This window comes from Corvus kubaryi, unplaced genomic scaffold, assembly GCF_017639235.1.
Source record: "Corvus kubaryi isolate FWS band 111438036 unplaced genomic scaffold, C.kubaryi_AGA036_p1.0 37391, whole genome shotgun sequence".
Lineage (NCBI taxonomy): Eukaryota > Metazoa > Chordata > Aves > Passeriformes > Corvidae > Corvus > Corvus kubaryi.
In genome coordinates this window covers 2,237,966-2,265,444 of record NW_024581130.1, presented here as the reverse complement: position 1 = coordinate 2,265,444, position 27,479 = coordinate 2,237,966, and the positions used below count along the sequence as shown (strand labels likewise).

At 40.6% G+C, this 27,479-nt stretch overlaps 1 protein-coding gene across 12 annotated transcripts in view; it reads right to left on the bottom strand.

The window, feature by feature from the left end:
* Positions 1-27,479, bottom strand: part of ROBO2 (roundabout guidance receptor 2) — a 1,044,190-nt gene that overhangs the window by 431,742 nt on the left and 584,969 nt on the right. Inside the window, exon 1 of one of the 12 annotated variants that reach the window (XM_042038142.1) lies at positions 10,100-11,060. The exons of the other annotated variants lie outside the window; for them this stretch is intronic. Coding sequence (XP_041894076.1) covers positions 10,100-10,154 — 55 coding nt within the window. The 5' untranslated portion in view covers positions 10,155-11,060. Of the gene's footprint in view, positions 1-10,099; positions 11,061-27,479 lie in introns of those variants that run through there. 12 annotated transcript variants of the gene reach the window in all.

Below are 27,479 nucleotides of genomic sequence, written 5' to 3'. Positions count from 1 at the left end.
GGCAACATCTGCTGTGATTTATGGAGAGAAAATTCTTGGTCTCAGCACTTGCAGCTTTCATGGAAGTAACTGAAAACTCAGCTGTACTGTGGATGGTATTTAAACTACTCCTAAAGTCTGTGGGGATCAGGAAGAAAAGTAAAAAATCCCACCACGCACAGAAGAACCACACACACTCCCACCCCCATTAGCAGCCTGTAAGACAGAGCCAGTTCCCTGCAATTTAACTTACGACTCTTCAATCTTCATCTTTCCCTGGGGGAAAATTCAGCCCTGACCTAAACAGACACAAATTCCATTAAATTACACTGGGACTCAATCCAGTACTGCCAGGTCACCCAATAGCCTTGAAAATATGGGTGAAACCTATTTTGTCCCTATGGGAATAACAAATCGTTACAAGTTGCTGCACTATTTTTCCAAGTACATCATCATTGAATTTCTCTATTATCTGCATGTCACTAAATTAAGTCAACACAACATTTTAAATTGGTAATGAGACCCTTGGCCAATCACTTACTCCTGGTAAGGAATGATACAGAGGCCTGCTCTGTCCACAGGCATTCAGCTGTTTCCACAGCCCAAATCACAGATCTCTGCAGCCACACGTTCAGTTTCCTCATTCACAGGACTCACACACGACCTCTTCAGCAATCTTTCTTGAGAGATATAATTATTGCTTTAAGACTGCTCTCCAGGCTAAGTTTCATTAAGCACTTGAGGAAAGAATATATTGTCTATACATTCATCCTGCAATCAATTTCAAGTGAAATCTGTCGTAACTCTCATGATTTTGATAGTCTGTTAATATAGACAATATTGCCAAATAATTTATACCCATTACATCATCACAACCATTTCTAACTGAAAAGGTTTAAAAGTAACCAATGACATTCGTATAAGGCCACTTTTAGATCACTGTAGGAGGTGATGGTCAAGTGATTCTTGCCACAGCACACAATTATTTGAAAAAGCATGATTTAGAAAGTGAATCAAGAGTTTCACAAACTAGAACAAAAGTACCACAATTATTAACAAACTTTTCTGGTTTTAACACACATCATGCACACATAATGCAACATTACTACTTGAATGCTTCAAGAACACCGAATATTCTGCTGTTTGAAATAGTTTGTAAACAACTTCAATATCTTGCATTAAAAGTGGCAGGACCACTATGAAGACTTTTTGCACACTTTTCTAGCTCTGGAAAAAAACAGAAGGTATCAATCACCCAAGTTTAACAGCAGCTGACTGAAGCCGTTCATTGAGTAGCACATTGCCACCAATGTGGCCCCACAAATAAGTCTCAAAGTCTCCCCCTCCTTTTTGTTCCTCTGAGTGGACTCTTAACAGCACAATTTTTTTTTTTTTTTTTTTTTTTTTTTAGCTTTCTGAATGTCTTTGAGAGATCAGCTGGAAAGAAACACCATTAGTAGAAACAAAAGTTTTCAAAGAAAAAGTGGGAACAAAGTGGACATATTAGAGACAACATGTGATTCATGGCCTACACTGTGCTTTGCCCCTCTCTTTACCTCAATACACTTTTCAGTTTTACTGCTGGATAAGAGCAGGGCAGACCATTGCACTTCTCCTAGCAACCAAAAATCACTTAAGGGGAGAAAAGGCATGTTGTCTGCTGAAAGGGAGAACAGAAATATTTGGGGTCATACAAAGACAGACATATGTTCTTCTGCATTTCATTCTAAATTGAGCAGTTGTCAAAAAAGAGTCAATAAATGATAACAATAATAAGCAGTTCTCGTTTACACTGATTCATATTTCATTAAAATTTTGTTTGCCTACTTGTCATTTTTCATTTTCCTTTAATTCAGTGTTCTAAGAGTTCCCACTCCTCTTTAGAGTTTTGCTTTCAGGGACATGAATTATACACCTGACAGTTTCTAAAGTTATTTTCTTTACTTATATCTATATACACTTCCACAAAGATTTTTTTTTTTTCAATCTAGATGTACACATAGAGAAAACTATTCTTAGGGATTTAAACTCAACAGCACTAAAAGACTATTTTGTCATAGGATACTCCTATTCTAAATGCTGAGATTTTACGCCATAGATAGGATTTACATGTTACAGAACACATTGTCTGATCTCATTAGGTAAAGACCACACTGCACAGTTTAATATGATGAAACAAATTCAAGCAGAAGAAAAAAAAAGCCACAGTATTTTGTAATTCAGACATGCATCTGAATAGCCAAATCACATTGACTAGCTAAAAAACAAAGCATTATAATTTAAAATCCAGTCTGGTAACAGATGCATAGATCAAGGATAAAATGCTGCCTGCAGTATTTCTGATAGGGTTTTGGGGTTTTTTTCCACTAACAGTCCTTTGTTTAATAGTTGTTGCCTTGACATAAACCAACTATTTTAGTTAGTCCACTGAATTCTTCTTACATATCATAAAAACATATATATAAAAAAGCCCTAGCCAATTTATCACAGCACTTCTGCAGTGCATCAGGTTAAAGCCAGCACAGGCCTTAGTTCACTGCATCAAACTACAAATTAGCATTTTCTTGCAACCACTCCAAACAAAACTGGTCTAAGACAATTTAACAGAAAAACTTATTCACTTCATGGGTAAGCAATGTACAAATGACATAGCAACAATAAAAGCCTAAACATAGTGAGCAGGAAACAACCCTGAAGTGTTCAGGGATCAGCATTTAGTGGTGCTTTGCTCCCTGTTCATTCCCTACACTATCTAACCCAGCTCCTCTGCTGGCTGTCTCTCCCCATCAAGCCATGGACCTGGGATCAGGCTATCCCACCCTTTCTCCCAGCTTACAGTGTAATTTCTCTCTCCAGAAAACCGTCAGAGCAGGGCAGTGCTACTGTACACACAGGTAAAACAAGCATCTATAGGCCTCAAAGGTGACATAATACACACTGGAAAGTGAGAAGGAGGATGCACCCACAGATCCTTTTCCTGCAAGCTCTACTATGGAGTGACAATCCCGAAGAGATCAAGCTCTCTAGGGAAAGGCAATCCAGGTGAAGAAAACACTTTTTCCAACTAGCTTAGTCCAACAGCTTTGCTATGCCATTAGGATTTTTCATAATACTGAAAGAAACTATTGTCCATCCTTTAGTTACAGAATTCTCTTTAGGATAAAACAGTTAAAACTAACCATTCCTTTTGCCAGGAGGAAGTAATCCGGACTATAGGACATGTGGACCTTGAAAACCACACAGAATGACAGCCTGAGAACCCATGATTATAGGGCTCCTGCGGCATTAAAATACTTTTCATGACTGCTTTTTAACTCTTGACATTTTCACAGCAGTGAAAAAGTACCTCTGGTACCCTGGCATGAACTGTCCCTCCATTCACTATGAATGAGGAACAAGTTGACTGATGTTAGTTATCTGACATTTTGGTTTCAAAAGGTTAGATTTTTTTTCCATTCAGTTTCTCTTGCAATCAATGGAAAGTGATTAATAGAAGTGAACCACAGCTCACTGTGTTTTACAACTTGCTTCTGGCCATTTATTCCTTACTTATTTGTCCAATCTGCATTTATGACAGGCACATCACAGAGATGCTCTTCTCTCCTTGGCACACTGCACTGAAGCTATAGAAGCAATGCCTAAATACAAATGAAAGACCATATGCTGCAACAGACAGGGCGGAACAACCATCTAGGTAGTCTCTAATGAGTGAGACCATACTTAGCTCCTAGCATCCCCACTCATCCTACCAGTTCATTTCCATATATCAGACCAAATAGACTGTTCTTCGAACTAATCTGAGAAAAAGTGAGGAGAGAAAGTAAAAGCAAGATATAACAAAGTATAAAGTAGCACAATGGCAGGTCCTTCACTGTCATCAGACTGAAGAATTCTGCTGGAACTGAAGTGGTACAATGAAGACTCACTGACAAGGGTAATTCTGCAAGCAAATAACCATGTATCATTAAGGCTGCTCCAAGTCAAGCTTGGAAGAGTGTCTTGTGCATTCAGCACCTGAAAATGATGAGGAATGAATCCGAAGATACTTTGTGTTCTTCCAGTCATCACTCAGGGAGGTAGAACTGAAGGAGTATCCCCACAGCCACCGCAGATAATAGCACTGAAAGTCTGCAATAGCACCTGCATGCACACAGTCTCGATGGGTTACAAAATACACGCTGGAATCACTAGATAAGGGTGACCTTCAGTTATCAGCAAGCCAGAGACACGATGGTTCCTGGTAGAAACAGCAAGGCAAACAAGCAACGAGGAATGATGTTTGCCAGCCTATCTAGTACATAAGCAGAAAGCAGTTAAACAGATGTATTAACTCAGGGATCGGCAGATAATAACCATTATTTAGTCAGTTTACAAAAAAAGAAAATTTGCTAAGGAAAAAAAAAAGAAAAAAATTTAAAAATGACTGGGGGAGAGTGATAAGGAGCTGCAAGTTCAATGCACATGCGCAAGATACTTCTGCCAGAACAGTGTTTAGATGAATAACCTCACTTCACATTTGTCCATAACCCAGAGATCAATCTCAATGAGCCTTGGCCACCAGAGTACAGTGGCTCAATATAAGTATCAGCAGGTTATTACATGGGTACTACTGGTTAGTTTGTCCATTGTTGTTCATGTATTTATTGACTACAGCTATTATTTTAATAAAATTAAAAGAACATCTTGGATCTCTTCCATGCCAGCAATGCCAAGATAAGCTGCAGAGATTGAACTAAAAAGCCATTCTTTACTTCATGAACTTTTGGCTTGAAAAAACATTAAGAATGCATATCTTTACATACACAATGCAGCACAAGAATCAGCTTTTTGGTTTCAAAGGGAAACTCTGCTCTAGTAAAGAGAGCACTGTAGGAATGAGAAAAGAGTGAACAGAACTGAAACATCAATACACACTTGTACCCTCTAGTATTTATGTAGTCGTGGTAGTGTTGCATGTAACAACAACCCAGCTTCATCTTATAGCAAGATCATGATGACAGTAAGCCAAGATAACCTCGCCTGCTTTCACAGTGTTCTGTGAACTCAACAGCAAAACTCTTACAGATTTCAGTGGTGTGGATCAGAATCTGAATTAATGGCCTTTATTTAATTATCCACCATAAGAACAAAAGTTATTAACCATGGGTGATTAGCAGTTATTTTGTTAAGGAAACAGTTTGAGGTGAGGACAACACTAAACTCAATCTTATATCTGTCCATATAACTTCAAGGGCACAGAGTCCACAAGCTACAGTACAAATCAGGTGTTAGAGTCAAAATGGTGGCACTAAATATACACCTGCAAATCTCTATTTCTATACAATATTTTGCATTCAAAGATCTTATAACTAATAGTCCACACGACCATCCTGCATAAAAGGTATCCTCAACATTTTCTCTGAAGTAGTGATTTAAGATGGGATCCTGTACCCAGCCACAAAACAAATTGTTTTGAACATACAAGGCACATGTACTGTCAAAACGTAAGTGCAAGAATCCTCATGTAACAATAACAGAGTATTGTAAAAAGTCAGTTACATGTAAGAAACCAAAAAGCCAAAACATTTTATTTATTTATTTGGCAAGAGCAAACACTTGCTTTCTTTGGCCTTCTTGCAAAATAAAGAGATTCCTATAGAAATGTAGAAAAGCACACCAGTAACAGAGCCTCTTGGCAACAAACAGCATCAACATGACCACTAAGTATCCTCCCCAAGGTTGGTGTGAGAGGTGTGAGCCAGATGGCAGCCACAGGAAGAGCAACCTCTGCCATGCCAGCTGAGATAACAGATAAAACCTGACAGCAGCGTCCTCTTAGGTGTCTGAAACAGAATGCACAGAACCTGTCAGCAATCTATTAAGCCCAGATCAATATTTAAATAGCAATTCAAAGGTAACAAACGGCTAAAACGGCGTTGCATACTCTTTAGTTAATTTCCACTAAATTGTTCAGCAGTGGACAGAGCACGTCTCAAATTTAGGGCTATGAGCCCACGTAGCATTGCTATGGAAAAGTGACTCCTGGAAATGGAACTGACTGGACAGACCAGCCAAAGCCTCCTTTTCCCTCTCATCACACTTTTTGGCACATTTCCTTGGTACTTTTTATGCATCCTTAAAAATGTACTTAAATTCTTTTGTCTACTTTTAAGGTTGCATATCTTTAGCCTGCATTGGTAAAACTTAATCTCCCCGAGCAACATCAATCTCATCATTCCAGAGAGTTCCTAATGGAAAGACTAATGTAGTCAGTGCAACTCACATGAAGGCTTAAAACCCCCCAATTTCAATTTTTCAGAAAGATTTGTGGAGTATCAGACCTTTTGCAGATCTCCAAATTAGCAAAGACACAAACCAAAGTACCTGGATTATCATATTACTTTTCAAGCAAATCCACCTCGTTGAAGTACAATGGCAGGGTTCCCTCATTGCTTATCTTGTAAAAACATATTGTTGCAATGACAACTTATGAGATAAGAAGTAAAGAAAGCAAAATCTTAAGACTAATTCAGCAAAATCTGTCATCACAGGGACAATTCATCCTTACTCAGCAAAGTTTTAAAGCACATGATTGGAACACGTTAAAATTCTTATTAACTTCAGCAAGACTGTGGCTAAGAGATGGAAGCACTTAAATGCCCTGCAGAATTGGGTCCTATGGAAGAACAAGGTAAAGAAACAAAACTGCAAACTCTCCAGAATTTTACTCTTAAAGCATTAAAATGTACACATTCCACAGAAGCAAAGGTTATCCATCAACAGCAAAACTCACATGAGAGATCAAGACCCTGTCAACTCAAATACTCACTGGAAGAATATACTCCAGCTTTATATGTAAGCCATGTTCTCCAACAGGCAACAGGGACCTGCACAAGGCCACAGACGTGTAGTTCATCAGCATGAATAAATAAAAAGAATTTTAAAAAATAAAAAGGAAAAGAAATACAGAATGTTTCTGCCACCACACCATTTCAGATGCATACTTTTCATTAAGAAAAGAAGTGCCTTTGAAATATATTAACATGGTGCTAAAATGCTCTTTTTACAGAATTATTCTCATATATCTTTAACACCTTCACCCATTCAACAGCATCATACTTGCAGTTTTCAAGGGACTAAAAGCCAGCTCTGACATAAAAGTTGTCATTTTCATTGAAAGTACTTATGTGTCCTACCAGGCCAGGGTCTGGCCCACCAAAACCTGTGTTCATGTCAGTTGTTACCTTTTCTGTTAATATGTGTTATTTTAAACTTTATTAATTATTGGAAAAAAGAGAACAAAACATGTAACAATGAAAGACCAATCAACTGAACACTATTAAAAACCCACATGTAACTCTTTTAAAAACTCCAGTAGCTAGTGGCTTACTTTATGGTGCAGACTCTGTCTAGTGGGGTGTTTTGTTGTTTGTTTGGGGGAGTTGTGTGTGTATGTGTGTGTGTTTTGGTATTTGGGATTTTTTGTGTTTGATTTTTTCTTTGTTTGCTTTGTGTCAAGAACAATAACCAAGATTGATAGCTAAAGAAAAAGAGAACTGAAGTTATTCTCTCATCAGAGTGCAAGAACATGGGCAGTGTTACAGGAAAAACAAAAGCACAGTAATAAAAACCCTAAAAATCTACATATGTGTATGTAGTACATGTTTTCTACCACTTTCATTGAGCTGTGCAATTTTCAGGTGTCCTAAAACCATGGACAGGTAAAAAAATAACTTTCGAAGAAAAAGAATATCATTTTGATCTATACCGCTTTTGAATCACTAAATAAAAGTAAGCTCAGAGAGGAAAGGATGGTTAACATGCCTCAAATGATACAGTCCTATGTCTGGACCTCTTGCCAAGAGAACAAACAAAAACACCCAGCCAAACCCAACAACAAAACCCCCTTAAACGCAGAAACGCACTAAGAGGTAACTTTCAAACACAGAAAACAGACCAAGGACCTATGAAACAAGAAGTCTGTTGGGTTTTGCCTTTTATTCTTAAAATAAAGCATTACAAATGGTGCTGACATTGATAGAGATCTTTACAAAGCAACTAGTGGTACATGTCAGCCTAAGATGTGATCGTAATTACTATGCTTCTAAAGAGACAAAAGCACTGTGTGCCAAGCTTGCCTGCCAGTACTTCTTCAAAGCTACTTGTTAGTCATTTCGACAATAACAGCTTATATCTACTTGGTCATGATGTGCTATCCACAAAGCTCTTTATTTATTTCAGAGAGTTGTTAATGTAGGCAAACTTGACAGTCTCTGCAATATCTTCCCACAAAAGGGGAGCATCACACATATTCCAGGCAGCTCCTTGGCCATTTTTTCTAATGGTCCGGCTCTAAATAAGCTGTGTGCTTCACCTGCACTGCCCCACCCTCATAAGGCTAAACCAGAACAAAGGTTCTACATGTGTTCCCCATGACAAAACTCGAATAAATTATGTCATGCTCCTGTCGTTCCAGCAAGCTGGTTAATTGCATTTGTTTCATATATCTCCAAACAGCCTGGTACTTTAATTACATTCTGTAACACCAAGCTCCTCTGATTCACTCTGTCACTTCCACTGAGCACTTTAATTGTTTTCCTTCTAGCTACAATTTTAAACACTTACTAGTAAGTACATTTCTATGACCTGATGTTTGCAGTTTGCACACAAAGATACCTCCAATATCAGTGGTCTTAAAGTTAAGGATCTTTTGTTACAGCAAGAAAAATAAAGCAAAACACAAAACAAAATCCCTGCAAAACTATGATTGCACTGACAGACATAAACGTTCTACTAAACCCTTTTACAGTTAAAACTTCTCCTGTCTAGTTGAGCACAGTATGTAGAAATTTTCTTACTGACCAAACTGAACATTAAACTGCAGAGCATTTTATGCACCCAAGATAAAACTGTACTTGAATCTTTCCCTCTTCTATTTTGCCTCCTTTATTGCTAGGGGGTGGTGGAGAAACACTCAAAGCAGCCTGTGACTGCAAACAATAAACCTCGAGCCCTTGCCTCGGGACTGATACAGTAAATGCTGTGAGCAGCTTCTCGGAACAAAGTTTGCTCTGACACACAGGCAAAAACATTCAGGATCCCAGACACTGCATTCACCTCAAGCCTAAAGGACTTTCAGAGCTGCAAATACCCAATGCTAGCTGGGCTGGCGAGCATTTGGTGCCAGCACACCCTCTGTAGAGCCGGATGCTCGCTCCTAGTCGTGTGCTTGAGCTGCTCTAGTGCATCCACCGCCTGTGCAGCAGCACAGCGCCCACCCCTACGCTGAAAGGCAATTTACCCTTACACTGAAGTTCTCGCCCTGCTAAATCGTACTTCCCCAAGATGATAATTTACAGCTCCCCATCCAGTACTTAAACTCGAAACCACAAGAAACGTTACAGAGCACACCCAAAGGAGGGGGGGGGGGGACGGTGCTCATAAGGAAACCCACCCTTTCCCCAGACGTCGTTAAGCTTCATGAAAACCCTCCCTCTGGGAAGCTCGGAATAAGGAATGGAGCTGATGGGGAGCCGCTGCCGCCCCACCTGCGCGGCTCGGCGGAGATGGGCGGGGGCGGAGCGGGGTGGTCGGGGCCGCGCTGCCGCCGCCCCGCGCTCCCAGCCCGCCTCCCTCCCTCCCTTCCTGCCGCTCGCCAGCGCCGAGCGAGGCGTTGAGGGACTCTGGAAATCCGCCAGTACCCCTCACCTGGAGCCGAGGCAGGGCTAACCTATTTATTTCATCAGCTGGCTCTCCCGGTGGAAAGTTTAACAATAGAAGGCGGCAAAGTAATACCAGCTACAACAGCGCTCTGCTGTTCCTTTCCCCTTCCCACTCCCCACCCCCAAATAAAAGATTTATCACGGTATTTTTTTACTCTTTGCTCGCCACCTCAAGCTGACATTCTTCCATTCATAAGCTGCTTTTCCATTAAGTTAGGAGACGGGAAGGGCTGCTTACGGGAAACATATATTCTCCCTCTTCCGATCCCTCCCTCCCCAAATACCATTTTTATATCAGGAACAAACTTAGGGCTCTGTAACGTTAAAGCTTATAATGCCATCCATGTGCTGTCCCAAATCAAATTCAGATGAAGGGGATTTCTGCACAGAAATGACATATCTAAAATAAGCGAACTTACCATAGACTTGAAAAAATGCAAATCCGAAGAGCAGGAGTGGCGTCAGCAGACCCATTTTGACATATTAAAACCAATCCCGATGGCTTGCGAGACCAATTCCACAGAGACTTTTTAAAAAAAAAAAGGGGGGGGGGGGGGAGAGAAAATAAAAGAAAAAAAGAGGAAAAAAAGAAAAAAAGTATCCAAAGCCAGTAAGAGGTAGGTCCAAAAGTTTTCACTTTCCTAGCAGCTACTTAAAGTGGAAAGGGAAATCTTCAATTCAAAAGCTGGAAATGCAAAGGTCTTGAATGTGACACTTTTAGATCCATACAGATTAGAGCAGCAGCGAGTGAGCTCCGAAGGCTTCTGCTTTGCACACACTCTCCTTTCTAAATTCCCACCAATCCAGCCCAAGCAGAGGAATTATTCAAGTGTGTCTAAGACTCTTTAGGATCCATGGCAATCCAAAAGCAAGCTCTTTCTTCGGAAGACAAGGAGAGACTCTGAGAAAGGACCTGATTCCTAGAAAGTGCTCCACAAACTTCCCGGCACTTTGCAGGAAAACCATTGGCTTGGTTCGGCTATTTTGCCTTCCTGTCGCCCTCCCCCTACCCCTTTCTCTCTCCCTTTTTCTCTCCAAATCAGTTCAAGCTGCAGAGTTTCTCACTTAACTTCCATAATAGGAACGCCCAGGCAATGTGCTACACGGGAGGGAAACGGCTTGCTTTCTCAAAATCCCCTCAAAAGAAAAATAATTATAATGGAAAAAGAAAAAAAAAATAAATAAAGCGGTGTCCCCTACACTTCCCTCCTCAGTGGCAGCGGAGCGGGAACTGTTGGCAGGACCCCGGCGCGGTGCCGCGGCTGCTGCCGAGCGGTGGCGGCGGCGGGGGCTGCGCGGAGTTCGGGGGTCTCCCGCCGCCGCAGCTCACCCGGGCGGCCCCGGAGCCCGCCGCTCCTCTCCTCGCTCCGCTCCTCTCTCCCCTCCTCTCCCGCCGCCTCCGCCTCCCGCCGCCACGGACACACCGGCTGGCAGGGAGAGGGAGGAGAATGAGCGCTGCTCCCGAGGCTGCCTGGGGAAGGGAGGCTGCGGGGTGTGGACTAAACCACTGCGCTCCACACCCACGCGTCCCTCTCTCTCTCCTCCCGGGGTAGGGAGATAGGGACGGTGATGCCAGCAGGCAGCCGCAGGGCTGGGAATCAGGCTCGCTGCTTCCCCTCTACAGTTGGGTGTAGGTAGGGTTTACATGACTGCTCCTCACAGCTTCCCCTTTAATGGGCAGCTAATTTTTCGGTAAGTGATTTCATGGAACTGTTCTCTAATTATTCATTTTCCCTCTCGCGCGCACACGCAGGCGCTCGGGAGTGAGACCCTCGAAAGGATGTTCCCCAGGGATTTCTCTGCTGGCCCTCTCTGTGGAAAAGGAAGGGAATGTGATAAAACACAAAACAAAAGATCGCACGTGCCCCACAGAGCCTCCGGGGCCGACGGGCTCCGCCGAAACCCAGGAGCCTCCAGCCTCCCTTGGGCTCTTTGGATGCAGCGCAGCTGCCGCCAGCGGGAAAGTTTCGAGGTCCCCGGAGGCAGCAGTGCGGAGACGGGAGAACGAGTCGCCTCACCCCCCAGGAACCGGGAGAACAGCCCCTCTCCCACAGACGCTCAGAACAAACCCCGAAGCACCACAGCAGAAAGAGGGAGGGACACGAGGGAAGGAGCCGAGCGGAGGAAAGCGGGATGTAAGCGGCTCCCGGTGCCGGAGCGGGCCAGAGACCCCGAGAGGGGGCACAGATATCCCATGAGGGAGCTGAGACACCCTGTGAGGGAGACAAAGATACCCAGTGAAGGGGGAGCACTGACACCCCGCGATGAGAGAGAGCTCAGGCACCCCGTGATGGGGACACACGCTGTGAGGGGTCACAGCCCGTGATGGGGGCACCGACAGCCCGTGATGGGGGCACAGACGCCCCTAAAGGGTCACACACACCCACTGAGGGGTCACGCACACGCCGGAGGGGGAACAGACCCCCTGTTGAGGAGGCGCAGACACCCCGGAGGGGCACAGACATCCAGTGAAGGGTCACAGACACCCCATTAAAGGGACACAGGCACCCCGTTAGGAAGGAACAGACACCCTGTTAAGGGGCCGCACACATCCCGGGGGCACAGACACCCCGTTCAGGGGTCGCACAAGCCCTGTTAAGGAGTCGCACACACGCCAGCGGGGCACACAGAGCCCGCGATGGGGACACGGACACCCGTGCAGGGGTCACGCCGCCGCGCAGGGGCCGCACGCACCCGGCGCGTCCCCGGTGTCCCGCCCGGCGCGGGCCGGCGGCGGCGCCTCACGGTGAAGCCCGAGCGCCCCCTACTGTCGGGCTGCGGGCAGGGCCGCCCCCCGCGCCGGCCGCTGCCTTTTGTCGCCGCGGCTTTGGGGTCCCAAAGGTTTGATCTCGCCTTGCTTGCTTTTTTTTTTTTTTTTTTTTTTTCCCCCTTCCCTTTATTTTGCGTCTACTAGAGATTTATTGACTTAGTAAGTTCTTTCACGTAAAGGATCCGAACCGTATCTCTGCATAATGTACACTGCCCACACATACTCCCGTAAAAGGTCTGCAAGTTAATTCTTCCTTAATTCGTGTGTGCAATCAGTGACAGCTATTTTACCATCTCCAAACGTTACAGTGTCACGGTTTTTTAAGTGGCTGAGGTTATTACAGCTATTCCGTACAAAGTCAGATAACAGCTCCAAAGCCTCTTGATGCAAATCAGGAACAGTGTCCCCCTATACTCACAATATACCCTGTAGATAAATACCATAGAATCACAGAATGCTTTGGGTTGGAAGGGACTTTAGAGGTCATCTAGTTCTAACCCCCCCCCACTCCCCCACCATGGGCAGGGACACTTTCCTCTAGACCAGGTTGCTCAGAGCTCCATCCAGCCTGGCCTTGAACACTTCCAGGGATGGGGCAGCCACAGCTTCTCTGGACAACCTGTGCCAGGGCCTCACCACTCTCACAGTAAAGAATTTTTTCCTAATGTCTAATATAAACCTCAGTTTGAAGCCATTCCCCCTTGTCCTGTCACTCAATCCTCTTGTCAAAAGTCCCTCCCCCTCTTTCTTGTCTACATACTGGAAGGCCACAATTAGGTCACCCCAGAGCCTTCTCTTTTTAAGCCTGAACAATCTTAATTCTCTCAGCCTTTCCTCATGGCAGAGCTGCTCCATCCCTCTGATCACCTTGGTGGCCTCCTCTGGGCTGGCTCCAATAGCTCCATGTCCTTCCCGTGCTGGGGACCGCAGAGCAGCACTGCAGGTGGGGTCTCACCAAAGCAGACCAGAGGGGCAGGGTCTGCTCCCTCCCCTGCTAGTCATGCATTACTACACCTGGAGATTACCTCATAAAGAAGGCTATAAGTAAGGCTAATTAGGCTAAAGTGATCAAAAAGGTGTTCTTTGTAATTGTGCTTGTGAATTGGCAAAACAAGAGGACCATAACTACCTGATGGCAGTTTCTATAACATACATGAAATATTAAAGATTTTCCTCTTTGTACTGGACATTTCAAATACATGGTGTTAGTGAAAATGCTGACTTGTTTAAAGCAAAAATACAAAAATATATTGTAAATAGCTTTACAATGTACAGTTCTTTTCCTGCTTCTCAAATAAATTTAAGATAAATTTAATAATAGCTGATGTAGGCCACGACACTTTGTAGATATATACAGTCTTCAAAACCCTGAGGTACAGAGCTACCTGTAAAAGACTGTAATGACTCATACAAATGTTCCCAGTGAAATCAGTGGATTATCCATTATAGCTGCTATTTTATTCATTCACTTCCAAAGAACACCACTTTTCAACTATTAAACACTTTGCAAAACTTTGAAAGGTTTCAGCCAGATTTAACCAAGCGTTTTCATGCACAGCTTTTGCTCATGTGTGTATCACTGATTTTTTTTTCCTTTGAGAAGATTAGCAGTTCCCCCCAAAAAAATGAAAGGTCATCCAAAGATGTGCAGGATCAATACAGCAGAGGTTCAAATGTGTTATGGTTTACAAGCACAAGACAAGTCCCAGATTAGAGTCACTGGCCTGTGAGCAGGGTTTGCTGGGAACAGTGTTTGCTTCCATTCAAAGATGCGGTCCAGATACTGGAATAAAAAAACATATGCTTGTCTCTCCGGTCTTTCAATAACCTCCAGTGAACACGGCCAACAGGACAGATGTTCTCTGCTTGAATAGCAAAGTCTGTACAGAGGAACTGAATGTGCCAACTATTTGTTTGGCCATGAGCAATATGCCACCTGATTAAAGACTTGTGTGAGCAGGATGAGGAAAAGACATGTCAGGTGCACATAAAGCTTCAGTTCAAAGGGTGTTGTTGAGGGGGAACTTTAGAACAGGGAAATGGCACAGTAAGACTGCACTAATTCGTACTCAGGTCGGTCATCAAATGAGGCAGGACTAATTTTGTAAAGCAGCGGTGATATCAGATGTGTCAGTGCTACAAGTAAAAGTTTCATTGCTCTCCCAGTCTGATATGTCATATCATTGGTTCCTAGACTTATATATCTGCATTAAAATATATATTTAGTGTATGAAAGATTGGATCCAGTGTTTAAAGAACCAGTGTTCTAAGCATAGCCCTCTCTACCATTCATAGCATTTTTCTCCTAAACCAACATTACCATTTCTGGTGTTACATGTGTATATAAAATACTCTGATTTATGGTTGCCATAAAACCCTCTTGTTATCTTCTCAAAGAAGAAAGGTTTAAGTTGCAGTCGATCACACAGAATTTCTTGTGGATACCAGATCTATTCACCCAGGTAATTGCTGAAAGTGAATAGAGATCTTTAATATCAAAAAATGTACACGTGATGTGATGAGTGTGTAATTTAACTGTAGGCAACTAAGTTAAGAGGCTGGTCCTTCTAGACTCTGGAGTAGAGCAAAAGGCAGATCCAGTGGCTAATTCAGAGCATGTAATGTTAGGCAGCATCAGAAACACAAAAAGAGAAAGGAAGAAAAATGACACAGTGAGCATGGACCTTCCCAGAGAACAGACTTTTGTCTTCCTATGTGCTTTTCTGTTCCAGGTCACCGGGTTCTGATGCAATCTGACTATTGAATACATTATGAGAGAACAGAATTTATAGATTTTAATCCTTGTAAATGCTGAAGCATGATTATTATTCCTGCTACAATCAATAGGATCTTCCACAGGAAGATTGGTCATGAGAGGTAAATCAGGAACTGGGTCCAGGAAAAGAAGACATGTTGGTAGAAACAGTGTAAGTACTGTGGCTAGATTTATCTCACAAAGCTGCCTGAAAAGTAGTTTTCCTGCTGTCCCTGGATACCATAACTCTGACTAATCTACTTTTCTAAAACCACGCTTGTGGATTAAAAAAAAAAATTAAAAAAAAAAAAAAGTGCCAGAAGCATTTGCTTCTTTCTCTGTCTCTCAGGTGTCTCTTGCAGCACAGAGTGTCACCTTCTGCTACAGTATTAAAAAATTCCCGAGTTGTGGCATCTGACTTCAGAGCTTTTCACTGGAAATACCAATCAAGCAACACTAAGAACCCTATTTTGAAATATCCTTACTTTGCTAGACTGAGGTAGTGTGTCTGGACTATTTTTAGTTACTAGTACAGCTAGAGTGCTTGCCACAATTGTAAGAATAATCTATACCATTGGTAAGATAAATATTTGGAAAATTAAATTATTGCAAGTTTTTCATATACATCATATGCTCAATTTAGGGTTTACATCCACAGCTCATTAAATGTGCAAAAACTGGTAAAAGAAAGCTGGTACAGTTTCTTGACAATCATTAAAACAGCCTCACCTAAAATAAATGCTACTTGATTTTTTTCTTTTTTTTTGAGTGAGATTCAGAGCAGGCAATAAGCACAAATTCAGATAGTAGACATAATGTGATTTCATAAAGAATTTGTAGATCCTACTTTCCCTTTGTTCTATGGATATATGTTTACATCCATAAAAAAGATACAGTGTGTTTTTCACTTTGCAGCTTGGTCAAAAACTCAAGAAAGCAGAAAAATAATTGGTAGTTAAGAGAAAAATTTGAAAATGGATTATGGATAAAACCAGCGTCAGATTATTTTCTTTCTGGGGCAGAATGAGGAGGTAAAAGAAAGCTTCTTGTTGTGGCATTCACAAAAAAATGGGTAAATTTCCTGCTATGTGAAACACAGGTCTGTGTTTTCCTGTGGAGTAAAAGAATGCAGCACCCCATCCATTGAGATACCTGGAGCTGGCATTGTAGAGAGCAACAGCATCTTTGTTCTGAAGGGATGAGAACAGCAGAAAACAGATCTGTGACCCGCTGCAGGAGTGGCTGGAACTCAAAACACATAGTGAGGTGTACAGTGCCTGTCACAGCTCTGTCAGAAGCACTGAGGTTGTCCCAGAGCTGCTGGGTTTTGTATTGACTTGCAAAGAGCAGGTGGAAGTGGGCTTTTTCTGAGGTGCTCAGGGATGGGACAAGAGGCAATGGACACCAACTGCAGTGTGGGAGGGTTCTAGTCAGGTGTCAGGATACAGGATTTACAAATATGTGCCTGAGGGGACTGTGGAGTTGCTGTTCCTGGAGATATTCAGAGCTTAATTGGACAATGTTCTAGACATTGAAGGTAAACCTGCTTTGAATTGGACTAGAGGATCTCCAGGAGTCTCTTCTGACCCACATTTTTCCGTGGTTCCATGATTCTGTGACTGGCAATCCTAACAAAGCTCCTATCATGCAAGTGTATTTTGTTTGACTCCAAGCACCAAGGTTTCTTAGTAGAGAATTATGTACTCAAGTGTTCAGTAGCACTCACTTCTATAATAAATTACATAAAACTCCACATACAAGCTATAAATAAAAGAATTGCTTGATTTTCCTCAAATTTAAGCCTGTTGCATTAATAGGACCCTTTGCTGAGAGACTCCTATGCAGACTGAACAGTGAACATTACAGGAGTAGAAGAGCATTCCTTGCTCTCTTGTGACTGGAAACACTTTCCTTTGGAACTGCAGTATTTAGAATTAATAGCCTTTCTACCAAGTGCAGTAAGTTGCACATCAGTCTTGGGGCTGTCTCCACACTAGGCTGCAGCATGAATTCATTATTTGCAACAGGTCACACTGCATCCCTTCCAGTCCTTCCCCTGACTACATCTAGCTGGCCTTTGCCATGTCAAGAATTTCCTCTTACACACGAATATTTTCATATTGGTATGTCTTACAACATCTCCCATTTGTAAGAGATGTGAGTGTTCCTGTCTGCTACACCAGGAACTCCTATTCGCTCTCTTATATCCAGAACTCTGTGTAGGTTATGCATTTCTTGTCTAATGAAGTAAAAGTCAATTACTTAATAAGATGAAGGCACCAATTATGGAATAAAGAGCTAATCTATGTAAATAAGGACATCAAAGACATATTCTATCAACTACAAATAAGACTCCAAGAGTAATTTAGTTTATTCTTTTGATAGTGTTGTCCTCTATCTGGACATCCATTTTAATTAAAAAATAACAAATGTGCACTCTGCACATCCTAATTCACACAAAGAACCCCAAAACCATTCCTCAAGTGACAAAGTAAACTGAATTTCCAAAGATGATTTAGCTTTCTGGGGGGCATAAGGTGGTCATTGTGTCATTCAATAAAAGAATGAGTGTTTAAAATGAATAACTGGAAGGTAATAAAATCTTACCCTGTCTACAGGAGAGATTTGAAAGTGAAATTCTCCCAAGAAAAATATATTTTTTCATAGTGTGATCAGATGGATTCACATGAAATTAAGTGTAGCTACTACATCCTGACTTCCAAGGATCAGAAAATCAGGCTATACTTCAACACATTTATAACTGTGCACAATGATACACAAATAAGTCTTATGCTGAGCTCCATCTTCCTACATAACTATATTAGAAATAGCATGTTATGCTTTCTTATTAAGTGGCATATGTCACACTTCCCATAACAAGTGCATATTGACAGCCAACTACATTAGCCAACAATATTTACACTTTAATTGCAGCTTTTAAAATGGAAATATGTAACTATAATATGTACATAAGTTAACAGTTGGACTTGATATCTTAGAGGTCTATTCCAACCTTAAAAATACTGTGATTTTATGATATGATATATTAATAGGGCCAAAATTCATAAAAGTAGATCCCTGTGTAAATGTCCATTATGTAGATAACATTTGTAGATGGGCAAATATTCTTACAATAGGCAGTATTTAATTTAATAATGTAGGAAACAAGATTTATTATGTCATTAACAAGTCAATTTACATGGCAATTCTAATAGACACATCCAGTATTGTTGTTCAATCTTAAATGGCCTTTGAATTTAGCTGGTTTTCATAGTGATTGTTCTGTAGAAGACAGACTTAGCGTGTTCTCTTTGTTACCTCTAGCCTCCAAAGTGTCATCAGCACAGATAGGTTACACTTAGCATAATTTCTGCTTTATTACAGTCCTCAACTGTAATCATATATCAGTCAAAGCAAGGACCAGTTGTGGTACCAGAGAGCTTCTGATTTATGAAGATGTCAGCTTCCAAGAATCTGGCCCATCACTGTGGTGGCACCCCTAACAGCATTAGAGGGTCGTGCTTGTTTCTACCAGTGGGTTTGTAATGTTCCCAGCAGGCTATGATTCTTTTTTTGCAATATGGTGCTGTCAACACTGTTCTCATCAGTTATACATATCAGTGGATTATTAATAATATTTGTCAGACTTCTATATTAGTTTTGTCCCACAACAGCCTTGCCTCACTTCTGCAATAGAATTACATTTTACATTGTCTCAAGAAGTGCTTTTAAATTAGAATTGATGTTTCAGTTGTATGATTTTTCACTGCTGATGTAATTTAGTTTTCTATCTAAATTTTTATATGAGTATATGACTTATTTTTTAGAAGTGTGATCCTATTAAAGACAGCTGAAACACAGAGTTCCCACAGCAGAATTTGGGCTAATACCTCTCCCACGCATGGCAGACTAGAAGAGTGATCAAGACTCATATAAATTTCAAAAGTAAATGGAAAAGAAACATAAAGCAAGGAAAAAACTTGAGGCCTCAGAGCAAGGCTTCTCCTTAAAATGTATTCATTTAATCAAAATGTTGGATATGTACAAATGTAACCACCAAGTATCTTGTATAATCACTAGAGGAGCTATCATATATTGTATATTTTTCAGCTAAAGCTACTATAGGATTTGATTGCTTAAATTGTATATAAAATCACCCAACTTTTACCAGGAAAATACATGGGAATGTTTTCCTCTATGCTGCATATCCCATTATACTGGGAGCAGCTGTGCCAGTACACAGCCCCTTTAAAACCAATAAAACTGAACATGCAAAGGGACCAGCTCAGAACACAGAAGCAGAAGCCAATGATTCATTTGAACGTCTGTCTCTGAACTGAAACACAAAATAGCAATTACCTCAAAGCTGCTTGCTGCCACAGCTAGGAAGACTCTCTCACATTTAAAGCATACTACCCACACAACAGAAAATAGGATTTTTTTCTTTTGTTCTATTCATTGTGCAGTTTGCAACACTGGGCTGGTGGTGGAATTTAGCACATTTCAATCTAAGGCACCAGTTCAAACCTTGCCCGTGGTGATGGTGACCAAAAGTTATTACTTGATTCCCCCTTAAATTATTTTACAGTCAGCTCCTTGTAGGCAAGAGAAACACATTGTAAGCTTATCTTACCCAGACAATCAGCAATAGCTCAGCCTTCGAGGACAACCTAGAGAAGAATAAGGCATTTCGCACTGCCATGGCCCAGAAGGTTCTTATCTCGAGAATGAAGAAAGAATTGGGTTTCAACAGCATCTACTACAAGATCCTGTTACCAGGACTGTGAATCTATGGACTTCTGTGATATAAATAGTAACTAAATCCCACTGCCCCATTACCTGATGAAAGATTTTCTAAAAGAAATGTGTCTTCCATGATTCTGGCAAAAAAGTTATGTAAAAAATTTACTTTTAATCATTTCCCGAGGTGGAGGGAGGCGGGAAACATGCTCTTTAATCTGTAAGTGGCATATCTATTAAAATGTCAGATTTAAAGTATATAAGCCAATAAGTGAAGCCACAAGATTATTTTTAAGTAAAAAAGGGTAAATACCACTATACATGAAATTCAGAATTTTGTTATAATGCCTGTAGATATGTAGACGGCATGAAATAATGAAGATATGTGCAGGATTGATTATTTTGCTATTTAAAAAGAAACAACAGTCCAACCTGAAGAGTAGAAGGAAAGAGATATTCTCATCTAAATTTGCCCAGAATTCACTTGAAAAACTTCCACGAGTGCTTACAGGACTTGAATTCTCATATAACAAAAAACACTGTAAGTCTTTTCCAGTATCCTTTGGAAGAAATAGCACAGCTGATCTCAAATAATTGAAATAATGCAACAGGCCACCTGGGAAATTTTTCCGCTGGGAATTGTAGAGAACGTTTTAAGTGATCTGTATTTCAAATTGGCTTTAAAATCCAATGTTCTTTTACTGTTGACCACCACTGTTCTTTAGTGCTTCTGCAGGTATAGGATAGAGCTGGTTATGTAATCATATAGTACTGACATACAAATCTGAGTACCACTTTTAATTTTCTTTTTTTTACCTCTGTAAAGCCTTTGTTACTCTTCATCAGGAACTGTAGTGGTAGAACAAGGGGGAATGGCTTCAAACAGAAAAAGGGCAGGTTTAGATTAGATATTAAGAAGAAATTCTTTACTGTGAGGGTGGTGAGGCACTGGAACAGGTTTCCCAGAGAAGTTGTAGATGCCCCATCTCTGTTCCAGGCGAGGTTGGATGGAGATCTGAGCAACCTGGTCTAGTGAAAGGTGTCCCTTCCAACCCAAACCATTCTGTGATTCTACTTAATTTTCTTAACACGTGACCTGGAAGTTGGTCAGTGATTCCACGTACGCTCTGGTAGAAGTTTGAATCTATTAATTTACAAGTGGACATAAGTCCACCTTGCCCAAATGAAATGTACAACATCTTCTGAGTCAAGAAGGAGCTTGAATTTTAGCCATCAACAATTAGCAGTGTCTACCCTTAAACTACTTAACATGAAAATAAAAAGGACTATATTTCTAAAATTTTGTGGAGGACAGAACGTATCAGTGATCAGAATATTTGCAGGAAAGCTTGCAGTTGCTTAAGTCATGTCTTGGACAAGGAATATAAGCCTTCCATAACACCAACACAACATAAAGAAGAGAGCTGGTGTCTGATACACACAGAGATGTCTCTTCCACCAGAAATAAGATTATGGATGCAAGAGTGCCACAAGAAGGCTACAGCATCTGAAGCACTAAATCCTGGATTTGTAAGAAGTGACTTAATCCCAAGACTGCCAAGTGAAATCACAGTGGTGGACCAAACAACTGAGGAAAGTACTCCTTAAAAGAGTGTCAAGATGAGCAAAAAAAATGAAATGAGTGCTGAGTGACAGCAAGTAAATGTGAAGAACCCCTGGCATCTTACATAGACATCTTGAAACATCTTAAAGTACATTGGAAATTTTGGATTTGAATTCTTTAAGTCCCTAGAAATCAAAGCTGTAATAATTAATAACCACATTTCATAATCAAGGCAAATAGCAGATGATAGATGGTTCTTTTATAAAGGAAAAGTGTCCCTTATTACATTTTCCAAAGTCTTGCTTACCATTAACAATTTAGATATACATCGTATTTAAGATGCTTAAATCAAACTGCTTGATATTCTAAACTGACAGGCTCATTAAGCTGAACACTAGGATTGCTGTCATATGCACTTCAGGCACTTACAGTAGGAAATTTTCTATTTTTAATTCCAAATGTTTAAAGGGAAATTTTTATTGTTAGAAATGTAACTGTATTTCTTGGTTTTGGAGGCTTTACTGTTTGTTTGGCATCTCTATTTTGGTGGTGTCTTGCATTCTGAACTATTTAAGCAGAAAGAGTAGTGACAGAAACAGCTTTGGTGTAGTAGTTACCCATTTTTTTTAATCCATTCATAATCTCTAGTAATTCCTGCCTGTCAATATTAAAGAATCATCTACTGTAGAAATAGGTGCTCAGATTGATACCATTGTATACAAACTCCCATTTGGTCTATATAATTTTAATGCATTAAAAATAGCTACCAATTTTTATTCAATATTAAGAGCAAAATAATTTTGCAGAAAAAATGTTTTTCCGAGGCCAAGTTTATCAAAATCATATAGAGGTGCTTCACAGTACTGAAAGTATCTGTGTGGAAGCCTCATTAGTGTGCTGCAAGTCAGTGTGAGTTAAGTTTCTGGCTGTTAGCTTCTTTTGAAGGTTCTTAACACATACCTATCTAAACATCTTTATTCTGGCAGTGTATAGGAACTTCCCTCATCAAGATCATCCTTGATCTGGAGATGTAGATAATAAGTCAAAGACTTTTAAAAGGGAGTTTGGAGTGCTAAGTACTCGTCTTTCAGATGAAATAAGTGCAAGTAAAACTATTTGAGTAGTAAGATACCTGGTGTTAAATAGGAATTAACACAGGATTCCTCAAGCAGCATGGCTAGGCTGGGTCAGAAACTGTGTTTTGTGATTACTGGTGAAGAAAGCAAAGACAAAGGCCAGGCGAAAGGGAATAAAAATGTAATGGATAAAAACTGACATAAACAGGACCAGAAAGGAAATTCAGGAGAAAAGTAGGAACACAAAGGTAGCTTAGCAGACATCTGAGGAAAGAAATTACTCCTACTTTCATTACTTCCACTGAAAAGGGATCTCATATAGTCTTTGAAGAAGTGAGGAAGAATTCATTTTAATGAGTGTACCTAGTCTAGACTTTCTCCTGTGGAGTTTGTTTCACCACTCCCATACTTTTTATGACTCCACTCAAAGTATTAATGCCTACTTTGGGCATTCCTATATTTGTCTCCTCTAGAACATTAAATGATAAAGGTGGTTGCTATTTCCTGATTCAGTCTAGTTTTGAAAAAGAAAGTGGTGGCAACCACATTTGCTGAGGGATCTTGTCTCACTGGGAAGTGATGTCTGTTTGAAACTCCTGGGTCAGGTACTTTCAGGGATAAGAAGGTTTCTGGTTCCAGATAGTGTGTGCATGGGAAAGAGGTCTTGCTGATTGCCTGTCACCCCCTAAAGAAAAAAGCCACAAAATGCATGTAGAGAAATTCAAGTATTGGCCACACATTGTTCTTTCATATTTTCAACAAGGCAAGAAAAGTATACGGATTTTAGCAAGTACTTTATCAGAATATCAGATGTCTGTCTTGTAACTCCTAAGTTACAAGAGCAGCTGATAAAACCATTTTGTTTTTTCTGCTGTCTTCTCAGGAAGTGTCATTATCAAGTTTGTTCAAAGAGTCTATTCGTAGATCAGTACCTTCACCATTTTCTCCCTAATTATACAGAAGCCAAAACTGTAATATAAATAGTAGCTAAATATCACTGCCACATTAAATCTCAGTGCCATGACATGTTCTTATTCCTAACACTGAGCTGGTTTTTTCTGTCTCTTTCTCCCTTTCTTTGTTGAGATCCAGTGAGAGGAAGAGTTTAACTGAATGACTCTACTGCTTTGGAGATTTGACCATATGGTTTGCTGAGACTACTAAGGAACTTCACGACAAAAGATCCTACTATTTTTCTATTCTTGTCAAGTCAAAACTTGTTTCCTTGAATATTGCATCTAAAAAGGGTAGTGGTGCCATTTTTATTCATGCAAGTATGCAAAATTTTGTGGGTTTACTCCTGTTTATGATTTGGAGTTGCTGCCATTTCTCCTATATCAGATTTCTGAACTGAGACTCAGAGCCACACCTGATTAATTTAGGTTCATTGAACTTTTTTTTTTTTTGCAATAAAAGCAGTCTAAAATTCCTCTAATTGATGATTTGGATTTGTTTTTATAAGACACACAGGCTGTAAAATAAAAAAATGTTCTGTTAAAAAATCCATTGTCAATCTCAATAATATTGTTCTTTTTCCTTATTTCGTCTCTTTCCTCAGTCTAAGGTTTCATACTGAAGGCATTTCCTCTTAAAGTTAAAAAGTGAGGTCACTGAAATAATTGTGATAAGATATTCTTTCTATCTGAAATTAGATACATCTGTCTTATCTCTATGTTTGATTAATTCCACTGCAATAGTCATCTCTTGTTTTCATATAAGCTCCTTTTAGCTGCCATTTAACTCCTTCCTTTTTAGTTTACAGAAAAGATACATATTTTAAAAGGATAATCAAAACAAAGCAAGATTTTAATGGAGATATCTACACACTAAAAAACAAATTTCCAATTTTATTCTTGAAGAGAGACAGCTACCTGGTAGATCAGTTTTAATTTTCCTTCCTGGTCTTCTCAAGGTAAAAATTGATGACTAAGAAAATATCTATATAATTTGATAATCACAGAATCATAGAATGGCCTGGGTTGGAAGGGATCTTCAAGACCATCTCATTCCAATCGCATGGGCAGGGACACCTTCCACTAGACCAGGCTGCTCAGAGCTCCATCCAGTTTGACCTTGAACACTTCCAGGGGTGGGGCATCCACAGCTTCTCCAGGAAACCTGTGCCAGGGCTTCACAGGGAAGAATTTCTACCTAATATCCAATATAAAGCTTCCTTTGTTCATATTGAAGATATTTCCCCTTGTCCTGTCACTCTAGGCTCTTTTCAAAAGTCCCTCTCCAGCTCTCTTGCAGGCTCCCTCCAGGTACTGGAAAGGTCGCAATGAGGTCTCCCTGAAGCCTTCTCTTTTCCAGCCTGAACAATCCCAGTTCTCTCAGCCTTTCCTTATGGCAGAGCTGCTCCATCCCTCTGATCACCTTGGTGGCCTCCTCTGGGCTGGCTCCAACAGGTCCCTGTCCTTGCTGTGCTGGGACCCCAGAGCTGGATGCAGCACTGCAGGTGGGGTCTCAGCAGAGCGGGGCAGAGGGGCAGAATCCCCTCCCTGCCCTGCTGTCCACGGGGCTTTGGATGCAGCCCAGCACACGGGGGTTTCTGGGCTCCCAGAGCACACGGCCGGGGCATGTCCAGCCTCTCACCCACCAGCACCCCCAAGTCCTTCTCCCAGGGCTGCTCTGGATCTGTTCATGCCCAGCCTGGATTGGTACCAAAGGTTGCTCCAACCCAGGTGCAGCACCTTGCACTTGGCCCTGTTAGGTCCTAAAAGAAGTCAAGCGTTTACTTTTAATAGATACAAACTCTAAGACCACCAGGTATGATTCATCTTGTTTTCAACAAGAAGCAACTACCTTGAGATAACTAAGCACAATAACTCTTGGCTAGGATAGTCTGTATAAAGCAAAGCACTCATTCTATATTAACAAAATGCTATAAAACATAAAACTTCTACCAGACTGCAGATAGCAGCCCTAAAATACGTCTCAAAACTCCTTTTACTCCCATTTCATATTGAAAGGAAGATACATCATTGTTAAGCCATGTGTTACATCTCACAGAAAGCAGTGGGGAAGTCCAAACATTGACTGTAATATGAATTAAAACATAGTCATCATGGAATCATAGAATTATAGAATATCCTGAGTTGAAAAGGACCACAAGAAACACCAAAGTCCCAACTCCTGGTGTCACACAGGACAGCCCCAAGAGTCACACCATGTACCCAAATGCATTTCCCAATCACTTCTTGAGCTCTGTCAGGCTTGGGGCTGTGACCACTTCCCTGCGGAGCCTGTTCCAGTACCCAAACACCCTCTGGGTGAAAAACCTTTTCTTAATATCCAGACTAAAACTCCCTGACACAGCTTCAGGCTGTTCCCTCAGGTCCTGTCACTGGGCACCAGAGAGAAGGCTGTCCTTGATGTTCTAGACTGCAGTGAGGTCTCCCCTAAGTCATGAGGCAATGATAAAGGTTTGAACACAAATAATTTTCCTTTTTGCACCATTACTCTAATTGCATTTAAATTATTCCAAGTCCGACTTTTAAATAAAAATTAAAATCTACTTAAGAACTTCTAGCTTAGTCTAAACATGTGAGACAAGTCTGCTTAGCAAGAAGGAAAAGTTGTGGGAAAATTGTGACTTGGGATTCAAAGTTTTGAATGGTACCCTCTAACTTCAGTGTGCTTTGTTCTCTATAATACATAAACATGACAAATGCAGCTAAAAATAGATCTTACATTTCATAAATATATTATAATCTGACTATGGGATGGACCTGAAAAACAAAATTTGCATAGTCTGGCTTTGATTCATGGATAGAAGGAAAACTTTAATATTTAATGATCCTACAGCAACCCTTGAGAGGTTCCAAGGAGACCGTGAATGAAAATGGAGTGTACTGTTAATATATCACTCACAGACAATGAAGAGATGTAATCTCTAATATATTGTCATTTTTGGGGTGTGCATCTTATAAATTTGAGACAAACATACAAAGGTCCCAACATTAGAAATTAGTTACACGTTATTACTGGTGTTGTTATCCCCTCACTCTCTGCATACATACGTGCATTTAAACACCTCACTTAAAGAGAATTAACCATGGCTAAACTAAAAAGCACATGGCTATGGTAAAATAATAGTCACAGCTTGCAAACTGATTTTGGATTTCCTGATTTATTTCTTTTAAGAGTTATTTGCTCAATGCCTTCATGGTCAGCTGAACTGGAAGCGAAAAGAAGGGCACACCTTGGCCATTTTTTCCACGTACTTAAAAAGGTCATTCATTTTTCTTGTATAGTCTTATGACAAGTCACTTTTTTAAAAAACCTATCCTGCTAAAAATGAAGTGAAATTAAAATACTAACCCAGTTGAAAGCAAAAGTAATGTTTTACCTGCATATTTTGAACTATTCCAAAGCTCCTCTCCATCTTTAGCTGCCCCAGGCTGTTTGTCAAGTAGTTCATACAAAGAAATGACCAGTGAAAATGATATTTTTAAGACAGCTATGGTGATATGGGCTGATTTCATTAGAGGTGCACCTAATACTTTTTTTTCCCCTATTGCTTGTTCTTTATGCTGTGTTTTCTGAGAACCCTGCAAAAAAGGTGTTCTATGTGACCTAAAAAACAAGTTACAATGTATAGCAAATATATAAGAACTCACAAAAGTTGTTCCAAAAGATTGTTGCTGTCACATAATGTAGTAAATTCTAGTCATTACCCCAGATACTGGTCTTAAATTATTTTATTTTACATCTGTGGGATAATTAGTTTGTTTCAGGATAGTTCTCAGAATCTATGGATACTCACCCTTCACCATTCCCTAAATGGAGTTAGGAGACTGTGAAGTCAAGTTCTTCACAGAAAGTAGTCACTCTGTCACCATCGAAGGAGTTTTTCTTTTCTATATGAAGATTGCTGCTCTAAAGATCAACA